At 39.5% G+C, this 12,609-nt stretch overlaps 1 protein-coding gene across 1 annotated transcript in view; it reads left to right on the plus strand.

The window, feature by feature from the left end:
* IL18RAP (interleukin 18 receptor accessory protein) overlaps positions 1–12,609 on the plus strand; it is a 29,342-nt gene that overhangs the window by 7,035 nt on the left and 9,698 nt on the right. The window contains exons 2-5 of the mRNA XM_076359859.1: positions 8,514–8,645; positions 9,762–10,029; positions 10,128–10,302; positions 11,637–11,811. Coding sequence (XP_076215974.1) covers positions 8,522–8,645; positions 9,762–10,029; positions 10,128–10,302; positions 11,637–11,811 — 742 coding nt within the window. The 5' untranslated portion in view covers positions 8,514–8,521. The remainder of the gene's footprint in view (positions 1–8,513; positions 8,646–9,761; positions 10,030–10,127; positions 10,303–11,636; positions 11,812–12,609) is intronic.

A 12,609-nucleotide genomic window follows, 5' to 3' on the forward strand; every position in this document is an offset into this window, starting at 1 on the left:
TGTATAGTATCAGTACTATAGTGTAGTACCGTATAAGGGCCTGGAAACGTAGAAGGTTTGTGAATTATAGTTGTCCATGTGCCCTGTCCTGTGTGTCCACCTTCAGTGTCTGCACCAAGTCTGGAGGACTCTTTGAGTGAAGGGGTCCCTCCAAAGGGACACCATGTCTAGTTCTATATCCATAATTTCTTCCTACTATAAGCACTTCTGTTCCTCCATTGCCATCTGCATTCTTTACAGAGATACGAGGAGAGGTAGAACTTGCAAACCAGGGGTAAATGGTAAAAGGTCATAAAAAATTGGCAAGAAAATAAAGATTAGCAGTTGAGAAGACAGATGTGTGAGTCTGGCCTGGAAGGTTACTCTAGAACTGTGGTTATACATTAAAGTTGTCCTTTTCTATCTTGCTTTCTCAGAGAAAGTAAAAAAAAATGGCTTTCTTTTTAGAGATGACTATGGTCTGGCTTGCACAGAAGAGGCAATTTTTACATCATTAAATCCTATATATAGTTAATAAAATGTTTGAAATGTGAGATGCTTGTGATGTAGTTGAAAAGTATTCAGTGTTTTGAAAAAGAAAATGTGATCACATTTTTGGGAAATAGTTTTCTGATTTAGTAGCTATAATTAGATAAAGTGCCTGAGCGAAACAGTAGTTACCAAGCTTTCTGCAATAGCCACAAGTTACGTAAAACACAAAATGGAAAAAAGGCTCCACAATAATCTATTCTAGTTTTGATCAACTCATGACAGCTTCCTGTGGTTCAACAATCCAAATTTCCTGAACTTCAGAGAAAGCAGCTGCAGATAGACCACATTTTTTAGTTTCATTGTCAGCTAAATATACAAACAACTCATCACAGGGATTTGTCTCTTATATTGCATTGTTTGATCTTCCATCCGGCCTCTATTGGTGAGATACAGTATGTATATCAGCAAGATATACCACAGTCCAGTGTAATATATTTGTTGCTTATTACCTATCAAACACAAAAATAATAAGAGTTCAGTACATTGATGGCTTAAGGTATTTATGAAAGATAATCAAATAGATTCTCATAGCTTATTGCTCTAATTCTTTTGACCACTACCATAGTTAAGGCAATTTCAGTCATGTGCTGGAGACCTGATTTCAATATGTGCTTACAAAACTGTTTACTGTGCATTGCAGGAAAACTGTAGCTGTTTGAGGTTTTTTGACTATGGTGAAGGAATGCTGTTCCATAAGAGGTTTCAAAACTATTTGTAATGCTGTATGAATCTGTCTTTTCAGAAACAATTGGGCAAATTCAGAACTGACTGTGTCTGTTCATGAAGAGTTGTCAGTACATAATAGGAATAATCTGAACATCTCTAGCAAAGAGATCTCTTGAAGGACTTCATTATGGGGTACACCTCATTTCTGAATTCAGGCATTCAGTTGGAGACTCGAGCCCAAATACTCAGCTCAGCTGTGATAGCAGTGTCTCTTGTCTGTGTATAGTGGCTTAGTATGTAGTATATTAAACATATTTATTTATGTAGTACTTAAGGAAGATACTGCCTTTGGGGACTAGTGGCAAAAATTCAGCTACAAGGAAGGAACTCATACTTTGGAACTGAAAACTTGTGAAAACCTCAGGATTATTGACAGCTGCCAGCATGATGAAGGAAAATCAAATGATACAGTGCAAATACCAATGAAGTGAGACCTTGAGACCTGCAAGGCAGAGCCATGAGGAGCACCAGGAGAATCGTGTGAAGGGTTTCTAGAAGAGTTTAAATTGTTTAGGCTGGTAAAATGAACAGGGAAAGGAATAGGAGCATTGTCAACAAATGCATACAGGAAAAGAAAAATCACTAGAAAGAAGAAGAGTTGTTTAAGCTAAGGAACAGTGTTCACACAGACATGTGGCCATGAATAAATTTGATGGGCATTAAAGCCATTAGAACAATAAGGTCTCCTATGGGAGTAATGGGGAAACTATTCTAACCTATTTCTGTGCTGGAGCACGGTAAGTTTCTGAAAGAAAACCCATAATACAACAATGGTCATCCTTGTCAGTTTTATGTTTCTTGGCTTGCAGTAAGCAGGCTAGACTATCAAGGAAGGCAAGAAGGGATTGGCGTGGAATTTGAGGTGCTAGACAATCTTTTCTAATTAACTACTAAAGATTGTGAGAGTGAAAAGATTTTGAAGGCCTGGGCTGTGAGTATTTGCTTTGCTCTTTCTCTGTCCGCAAGTGATCTATTAAGTTATTAGTACATCCAAAGTACTTCTGTGGCACTGGCCATATTACACCGTGATGCCCAAGGCAGAATGTACTGTGGTGCAGCAAATTTGTACTAAATAACACCATCTACCCTTATTTCACAGAGGAGTAATAGGTGAGTTACCCCACTGCTGCATAAGCTGCCCTTGACTCTATGCCATTTCACTGACTGTATAACCTAGTACAAAATGGACAGAGGTTCATGTTTAGATATTGTTCAGACACCTCCCGCGACAGCAGAACCAACACCACTGACTCAGTGTAGAAGATGATCGGAGTGGAAAATTTCTTACCCACTCGGTGTTAACCATAGCTGGGCAGAGGAGGAGGTGGTGTGTAAATGTGTCAAGCCGGAACAATACCAGAATACTAAAGAGACGTAATCCTCCCAGTACTATAAGACTACATTACATATACACTGAGATGGTGCATTTTTTCCCCTGCTTCTTAGCTGGCAAAATGCTTGAGCAAAAGTGAGATGGACAAGGTAAGATATGGACCCCCACCTTGACTTTCCACAGAGGTGGGGAAGCACTCCTGAGCATGCAGCCTACAATTTCCTGGGGCTATAGTATAAAATACCTTAAATGTGTGAGTGAGTGAGTGGGAGGGAGGGAGGGGAGAGAGAGGAAGCAGGGAGGGTGTTCTGGAGCAGTCCTTTACCCTCTCCTTTATAAACTTGCTTTAGCAGCAAAAGGCAAATATGAACCTGGGAATTACAGGCATGTGAGGCTGCTTTTTTAGCATATACATTACTTTTACGAGAGAGGATGGGGTGAATTGGAGCAGAGGCTCAGCCAAATACTTGGTACTATTTGACAAGATTTTCATCCAGTGCGGTAACCAGTATGACATACTACTCAGTGTTCTGGCAGCACGGCTTTCAAAACTCTTATGTGACTGGTGTTTCTGTTGTATGTCTAACATCTGCTCTAGCAGTTGGACTGCTCTACTTAATTTTTTGAATGTAATAAACCTAGTACTTGGAGAGTGTGACAATTAGTATTTAAAATGAATGAAGTATATTTTGTGTCTGTAAGATGCATCTTTGGGAAGGAATCATCTCTTTCTGATAGTCTGAGCAATGGCTTGAAGGTAGCATGGGCTTGACTTTATCTGTGTTGCACTCTATAATTCCTTCAAGAGAAGAGGAGAGTAAAATGCTTTTTTTTCTAGTCAGAAAGGACACCTTCAAAAAGCTTAACTCTTTATGCTGAAACCTACAGAGATACATTGGAGCCTTTTGTAACTTATAAACCAAACATATATTTTGTACTGGGGCAAAACACTGAAGATATTTTAGAAGACAATCACAAAGCTTGATCGTCAATGGGCTCTGACGATCTCTGAGAAAGAGAAGAGAGAGAAACACATGGTAGAAGCTGCGAATACACAGTTTGTATCTCCAAATGCTCAGGACCCAATATAACCAAGCATTAATAGTGGCCGTTGCCTAAAGGTATGTGTATAAACAGAGGCGACATTGAAATCGCCTCTTATATAGCAAAAAGCCTTTTTTAGCTTCTTGTTGTGGAAATAGAGTAATTGACCCAATTTGCAATAAAGAGAGTGAACTTCACACAAGAAAAGAAGAAACAAGTCCTCCTGTTCTTGAAATAAGTCTGGTGCAAATTGATGGACCTATATATTTACATGACGTGTATTGAAATAGGGAGAAGTGGGGTCTGGATTCATGACAAGGTGCTCTCAGATGCTTTTATGTAGTTTGTGGACTGTGCAGCCTATCTTTTATGAGTTTCGCATCCATGCAGGGAGCCTGAAAGAGGGGCTGGGCCGTGTGGGACTGTATGTGCTGAAGCGCTCTGCCTGCCTAGCGGCACCAAGGGGCAAGTCACAGACAGCTCGTATTCATCAGGGCTTCTCTTTTCTCTTTCTGCCAAAGCTGCGTTGGGGTAACCAATAAGGCTTAACTGGGAGGACACAGATAGAAAGTAAATAGCGTGTCACAGCCCCGTTACAGTGCCCGCTTGCAGCAGGTGTGGAAGTTAGCTGAGGAGACTAAGGGTAAGGAGAGGTCGGCTCTTAGAGTGAATATTATTTGGTGTTGGGCAGAAATGTGCCACTCTTGTAGATTTCAGATATTACACGCTTTTTTGAACCATCTAGTAGCAGCATTTGGGCAAAAAAGAAACAAACTTCTACTCTTCCTGCTCTTAAATGAAACAAACTAAAAAGTCCAATGTATTTTTGCACACAGTGCAAACAGAAGATTTTAAAACCCAAAAGGCTTTGATCTTTTACTAGGGGCAAACTTTTTTCCCCTGTCCTTTTTACAAGAAAATGACCCGGAAATTTTGAACCTAACGCAACTGAACTGAGAAAGGAAGGGATGATGACAGTGAGGTAGAGGAAATTCCTGTAAAGGAAACAGACTCAACACAGTGCACAGCTAGAACTAACCACAATTCTTATCATGTAGTGTAGGATGTGCAGGTAAGATTTTCAGATAATTATTTTTTTTTAATTATAGCTTTTAGCTTCAGATTTTAGCCCTCCCTGCCCCATCTGCTTGACAGGTGAGTTGGTTTTATTGTCTTTGAATGTGAATTTTAAAGTAAATTGGTTTTAATTGCTTGGTCAGACAAAACGGTAGTGTCTTGGTAAATAGATTCATTAGATTATTTTTTTGCTTTATAGGTATGGTGAAGCTTTATTCTTCTGTGTGACTATTACTAATCTTACTCTTAGAATCAGATTATGTTTGCCTTTCCATTGATGTAAATCCAAGACAAGACATGGGAATTGATAGCTCTGACGCTGAAGTGATTTTCATCAGAATCAGAATAGTCATAGAATCACAGAATGGTTTGGGTTGGAAGGGACCTTAAAGATCATCTAGTCCAACTGCCCTGCCATGGGCAGGGACACCTTCCACGAGACCAGGTTGCTGAAAGCCCCATCCAACCTGGCCTTGGATCTTGCTGACCATCTTGGGAAATGCAGAGCATTTGAAAGTATTTAATCTCTGTCCTTGCAGGTAACTGTTCCTGAAGTGAGACCTTACAGCTCGATTGTAAGATTGTGGCATGCCACTCTTTGCTAGACTTTAGAGATATCATGAAACTTGGTGCAGCTCTCAAGAAATTGATTTTGATTTCTTTTGTGTATATTTTATGTAAATACACACAAAATGCTATGAAATAGCGATTTACTCTTTTCTTGTGAGAGTCCTTTAGTTTGAAATATAGGCAAAATAATACAGATCTTGTCTTCTCTTACATTTTTTTACCACAGGAAATTATGTTAAGACCACATTAGTTTCCTTGGTATAAAAGTTACTTTCCAATTAAATGGCATCCTAAATCTCTAGACTAAGGATATGATAATATGGGTGTGTACATGGCAGGAGAAGGCGGAGAGACTCTTGATAATATGTTGCCCAGAGTAGAGTGCTTTCTTTTTCTGGCAGATTCTGACCAAGATAAAATGAGTCACTGAATGTATTGAGTCACTGAATCACCTTGAGTTCACCTGCAGTGCAAATACACCTGAATGGTCAGTTTAAGATTATCCTGTTTCAGGTACCCCCCTCCTTTGGTAATTGCTGTCTCCTTCTGCTGTGAATTTCTTTCTTCCTGTCAAGCACACTTGCAAGACGACACTTTGTAATTTCACATGCTGCCATACTTTTTAAGCACTATAAAACTGCAAAGTTCCTGAGGTTCTCTAATAAAAGTGTTATCAGTTAGCAGAAAAATTGGCAGTGGTGTATTTTCCCATGCCTAGCAAAAGACAACAGAATATTATACAGATTGCTAACTAAAGCTATAACATTCATTAGTTAACTCTCCCTTTCACACTTCTTCCCCATTTGTGGTGACCTTTTGAGCTGGAAGAGGGCATTGTTAGCATGGCAGTAAACTGGAGAGCAGAGAGATTATACATCACTGGTATTATTAAATGCTTTGTGAATGGTCACTTGATGTGGTTTTGCCACTCGTAGCCTGTGTGTCCCTGATTACAGACAAACACGCAGCTGGGAAGTAAATGCTTCCGCTGCTTATCTTGTGCCATCAGGAACTCCTTGGATAGCTTCTGATGGCTTAACAAATTGAACTGAGTCACCAGAGAGGACCAGAGCTGTCACAGGAGAGGGGCTGGACTGATTTTCTGGGATCAAGAGAGAGGGGAGTGGGAAGGATGGAGAAGTAGATGAGACCTTCCCCTTTTGACAGCAATGACCCATTACATCAGCTCACCTGCTCAAGGGACTGCAGCACTGAATCACGCACAAGGCCCTTGGGTCCTGCTTGCTGCTGGCACCAGTATGCCTTTGCCATGTGGGCTGATGGGTGACATAACTCAAAACATCATCCTTTGTTTTATACAGTATGAATAGGGACAGAGACGCAGCCCTAATGAATGCCTTGAGAGAGGTCTTTACGAAAGACCTCTCTGGTCATAAATCCAGATTCAAAAGAGTCAGGATACATTAATCTTTTTGCAGTGGATAAGAACAGCCTTAAAGTTTAGGAGGGCTTTTGCCCAGTGCTAGTAGGAAACTCTGTCTCTTTATTCAGACTTACTTATTGGCTTGGAGTTTCAGGATGATTTTAAAAGATGTATGGGGCAATGACATTTGGCAGCAGCCAATCTGTAACAAAGCACCAGGATGGGTTAAGACAAATGAGTTAACGTACTCTATGTGACCTCTGAGTGTAAAAATAGATCATTCCATTCACTTGCAAGGAATAGAGACATGCTTAAGAGAATGGTGACTAAAGTACTCCTCTCTACACAGAGTAGCTGCCTGAAAAGGTGTGGAGTGGGAGTTCTCTTCACCTCTCTTGCTAGCTCAGTGTGTGCTGGATGCTCTCTTGCTGCCTGCCTGCATGAGTCATGTCTGATTTGCATGAGGTGCCAACAGACAAGGGACTATGGTCTGGCCTTTGCCAGACCTTTTCTTTTTTTCCCTTGGGCTGACTCAGTGCCTCTCTGGCAGCTGTACAAATGCAGAGTCACTCCGTGGCCATATGAGCAAAGAAAAAAGCTCCTTGAGGTCTCAGTTGCACGATGTGAACATCAGCAAAGCACATGACCTTTACTCACTGAGATTCTGAATCAGGCACTCCAGACATGTCAATCACAGGCATCGGATATGCTCTTACTAAATACCCAAATTAAGCCATGGCTGTTGAATATACATGCTTGACAGCCTGCCTTCCCTCTAGCTCTGTGGCTGCGAAGGCTGTGGGACACGGATCAAACTTCTTAGTAGGAGAGGCAAAACACTTCATACAATAGGGTTTGGGGTTTCACCTTGGACAGGATGCTGTAATATAGGGGTCTGGGTGCAGCTGAGTGCTTTGTGGACCTGCTCCCAAATCCCCCGGGTGTTCCCAGTCTCAGCTCACAGATGGCACACCACAGAGCTGATACCTTATGATGGTGTGGATGTTACCCTGTTCAGCAGGTCTCTGCTAGGGTTCATTCAAGCAGTGCAGCACAGCACTGTGGTGCAGAAGTGAGGCCTGATGCTGCACACACAGGTGAGTCATGGAGGAGAAGAAGGGTTTTTTAGGTTGCTCTGCTGACCCTAGTGGACATCTTACAGTATGTCCGTTTTAGCTGGTAATAAAGCCCAATAGGAGCGTGTCTCTTGGGTAAAAGAGTTAGAACCAAAGACCTGGTGTCCACACAGTACGTGCTTTAAGGGTTTTACTTCTGCATAGTTCTACTCCAGTCCCATGGACTCAATGCCATTTGCAGCTGCAGCACATCTTCAGATTTGGTTTAATCCCAAAGGAATCCAGTTTACACACTCTGTTGGCCTTCAAGATATAACAGAGCTCCATGGATTTTGGTGCCAGTTACGCCTTTCTCAGTCTGTCGCCGATAGTTGTCATTAGATAAAGGCTGATTTTGTTATTTGGTATCTTATCTCTTGTCTTAAATGACAGGTTCCTCTTCTAACAGCAACAGCTGCTGAAAGACCTGCATTTCTACTCCAGATGTGGAGTTCTGCATTGCTGTAGGTATAACTTGGAAATCCATCTGTAAGCAATTCTATGCAAGATGTATTTAAAGAGACTGTTGCATATTCTTGAAAATCATCTATCCTGCATTTGTGTGAAATAGCATGAGCAGGAAGAGTGCTGCAAACCCCATTTTTAAAAAGCACAATATCTAGGAAATGCTGTCTGCTAAGTTTTATAGAGCTACATAATAAAATATGTAATTGCCTAACTATCTTACTGGAGTATTATTTACAAAAAGAAAATCTGTTTTCCTCTTTTACAGAAAGCAAGATGACTCTTAAAGAAAATGTCTCAGAATGTCAACCAAAATTGATAAAGAAAATCATGCTCACTTTGTCCTGGATCCTAGCATTGTTTGTCAGTGGGGCAGAAGTTAGAGACATTAACTTGCCAGGTAAGAGTCTGCTTTGGTGAGGTTTGGTGTTTGTGGTGCTTTCTGACAGCTGAGAAAAGTGGATCTGCATTTTGCCATGCCTTCATGAGTTTTTCCTGCACCTGTTCATGCTTGTGTCAGGCAAACAGCTGTTTCTAGCTTTTTAAGTATCGGTAATACAGTTTACCCTAAATAGGATTCAAAATTCAGTTCCCTAATGAAAAGAAAAGGGCAAATGTAAAGGAGAATTTCTGAGAACCGAATGGAGCAAATGAATTGCTTCTGTGACCCCTTGAAGTCTCCAGCCGCTGGTCCAAGCCTGACAGGGGGAAGAAGAAAGAGGAAGGCAGGGTGAGACCAATATATCAAAGTCTTCCACCCACACAATCTATCTGGAGGAGCTTGATCCAATCCAGTTCACAGAGAGAAACTGAAATTGTGTAGAGTGTCCCAGGTGGGCAGGCGAGGAACCGAAGATTTCATGCCCTCCCTTGCGCTGAAGTGAAATCCTGCCATACTTTCAAGGGTTACCACATCCTGATTGGGAGGAGGGGTTACGCAGCAAGGTCGGTCAGCCTTCAGAGAATTCGGGGTTAGGATGGGTGACCACAGCTTTCAGAATCCAAAAATTTGTTTAGTTTTAGTGACAGTAACTGAAACATAAGAGGGGAAAGATTTGAAAGCAGTAAGACAATAATGCTTGTCAATCTTACCCTAAATAGGCAGTGTGGTGGGCAGGCTCTGCTTCTTCAGGTTTATGTCAGTCCCTTCTCCATTAATATGAGGAGAGCTAGAAGAACTGCATCTGCTTTTCTAGAGAGTTGAGGTTTAACAGGTTAGCACCCATGTGAAAATCTTCAGCTCACTAAAAATCTTAAGCTATTTTCTCATTAGGCTTTTGAAAAAGGCCTAATAAACCTTTGGAAACCTTTGAATAAACTTCTGAGAACACTGGCAAATTCCATGTTTAAGGAAATCAATTCTCTATTAGCCCAGCATCTGGTCACGTAAAAAATTATTTAACACAAAAAAAGGTAAAGTAGTATTTCTGTAGTATTCCTAATTTTTTTTTTTTAAAAACATGATGACTGTGTGTTCTTTCAGGTGGTACTGATATCTTGTTGTCCTGCTTTTCAGGATGTTCCCATGTTGAACCTCAAATATGGTATCGTGCAATTAGTGATGAGGAGTTTGTTTTACAATGCGCTTTACCAGATAGAGATGCTACCCACATTTATAACAACTCACTTCTAAACCAACATAAGGTGAAATGGTTCTGGCGTCAGAAAGATAAAGAGCCACTGAAGGCTATCAAGGAAAGCTCTAATCCTGCTCTCCAAGGGAATACACTTTGGTTTAAACCAGTAAGGGACAGTGCTTCTGGAGTGTACATCTGTATGATACGGTATGTAATGGAGCAAAAGGCTTATATTTCTATAAAATAATTAATTGTTTTATTTTGTTTTGTGTATTAGATGTTTAACTTTTTTCTGCATCACTCAGGGAAAAAATCCCATGTCTCAAAATTGTTTTGGAAGTTCAAACAAAGAAGGTGGCAAAATGTTCAGGTTATGACACAAATGTGCTGTATCTTCTTGCTGGCAGTGGGAATTCAATAACTTGTCCTGGGACAAAATGCTACAGCCATATAGAAAAGCCAGATGTAAAATGGTACAAGGTAAGAGTCACTCTCTTGAGCATTCAGAAAAGCTCAGTGGAGGTATAGCTTTAGGTCTAGTTAATGCTTATGTGCCGTAGGTTCTTGAACTCTTCTTTGGCAGACAATGCAGCCTGAGAAATTCAACCCAAAAGTAGAATCTTGAATTGCCATATATCAAGTGTGTAAGTAAGAGTTTTGAAGAAATTTGCCACGCCCAAAGTATTATCCCATGAAATAGAAGCCTAGAAATACTTTCTCTTCAGCTAAGAATTTGAAGTAATTGAGAATCAAAATAGGCTCTTTACAAAACTGACACGATTGAAATGTAAATTTTTAAGTTTTGTTTTGGCATTTTAAATTCTGAAAATATCAAATATACCAAAGAAAAAGTGGCTTTGTTAGAAACAAAATTCTTTTAAGATTAATGTTTCAAATTGTTCTTTCCAAGACTCCTGTTTTTAATGAAGCACCGTTCCACTGAAACATTATTGACTTATTCTTTTTCAAATGACCGCTAAAATACTTTCAAGCTAAAATTTATTCCTATTGTGTTTGTAAGGATTGTAATATACCATCTAAACCTGTATAAATGAGCAAATGAAAATGAAATTTCAATTGTGCATTTTACTACCTGGTATTATTTACATTATTTATTCTATCAAGTAGAATGATGATCTAGTCAAAGTTACTCTTCATTTACTTTCAAACTTTAAATGAGGTATATCTTTACCTACATTTTGATCTGAAGCCCACTGAATTTAAGGAGATTCTTTCCATTTTGCATTAGTGGATTTTTTTCAGGAATTTGATTTAAGGAAAATTCTTAGTGGTTTTAGAGAATATGAATACACTAAGCTGAAAAATAGGGGTGCTTATAAAAAAATAGTCAGTTTTCATCCTTTTAAAAGTAGTGACAGTGTTGTCAATCTCAGACAATCCAAAATCATGATTTACTTCTTATAAAAAAACATGAAAATGTTTTCAAAATAATTTATTTACAAAATAAAAAATACCCAGTCCATCAAAAAAGTGATCCTTTTCGTTGCTCTTTAGTAATAGGAGTTTAATTTAGATTAGGTTCATGATTTCACATTTCTCTCAGCAACCACAAATTTTAAATAATTTTTTAAAAAGACAATGGTATTCACATACTATAGACCACAATTTTTTAATATAACTGACACATGTCCTCAGACTCCTAATAAATCTTTTTTTGGGCTTCAGTGGAAAGAGTTTGGCTTAGCCCTACTGCCATGGAAATCCTATCCAAATATCTTAAAATATAATTTAATAACAGCCACACAACAAAAAAAAGGACTTCTAATTCCTTGATATTCTTTTCTTTTCATTAGGATGGTCATCAGATAAAACATAGGAAAAGCAGACAAAGCCGAAAGCTTAAGCGTAATGAAATCTACTTGAATCCAACCTATGGCAAAGATGCTGGAATATATGTGTGTGATTACACTCTATATGACAACACTACCAAGTGGACAATGAGAACAGCGGTAACAGTAGAAGTCATTGGTGAGTAATATAATAACTCAGAAATATGACAACTCAGAATAAACTACCTGAAATAAAGTATGTTTCCTCTATTCTTTCCTACACTATTTATGTCTTTTGTTCAGGCTCTTGTTCTGAAAACCCCATAAAATGAAGTAGCCACACAATCATTAAAATCCTCTTCCAAGTATTCTGAGGACATCTTGGGACATTGACTAGAACCTTCAATGTTCAGTAATAACATGTAGCATACAATGCCATCATTTGCAAGATATAATTCCACCTTGGGTTTATTGTAGTTTATAAGAGTGGGGATCAAATCTACAAAAGGATTTAGACCTCTTGATCTGGGAGTAGAATTTATGAAACTCCAACTGGTGCCAATGTTCTCCATGTACTGTATGGGGAGTGTTAGGAAGATATTCTCATACTAGAGGGAAGGAGTGCTAATCCTGCATGGGAGATGTGGACAAAAGCAGTGTATCTCAATCCTACCTCTGTCCCTGAAGTAGAGGCTTATGTGAAAGTAGGAGTTAGATAAAAAAATCATTCCTTGTGGCATGGAGGAGAACTTCATTTTTTTCACTTGACAATGATGAGGAAGGTGATGTTGGTGGGATCACTGCCCATCTTCCACATTACTTTTTAACAGCAGAGGAAACAGGAGACCTGTGAGCAATCTAACAAACAAGCCGTTTGTTGTTGCATGTGCTGTTTGGGGGAAAGCATCACTGCCTGCATGACCTGTTCTTTTAGGCTTTGTGTGGTTTACTAAATAAAACTGGCTAGAACTCTATGGCACAGTGATACGGCACAGAT

Source organism: Aptenodytes patagonicus, chromosome 1 (genome assembly GCF_965638725.1).
Source record: "Aptenodytes patagonicus chromosome 1, bAptPat1.pri.cur, whole genome shotgun sequence".
Classification (NCBI taxonomy): Eukaryota; Metazoa; Chordata; class Aves; order Sphenisciformes; family Spheniscidae; genus Aptenodytes; species Aptenodytes patagonicus.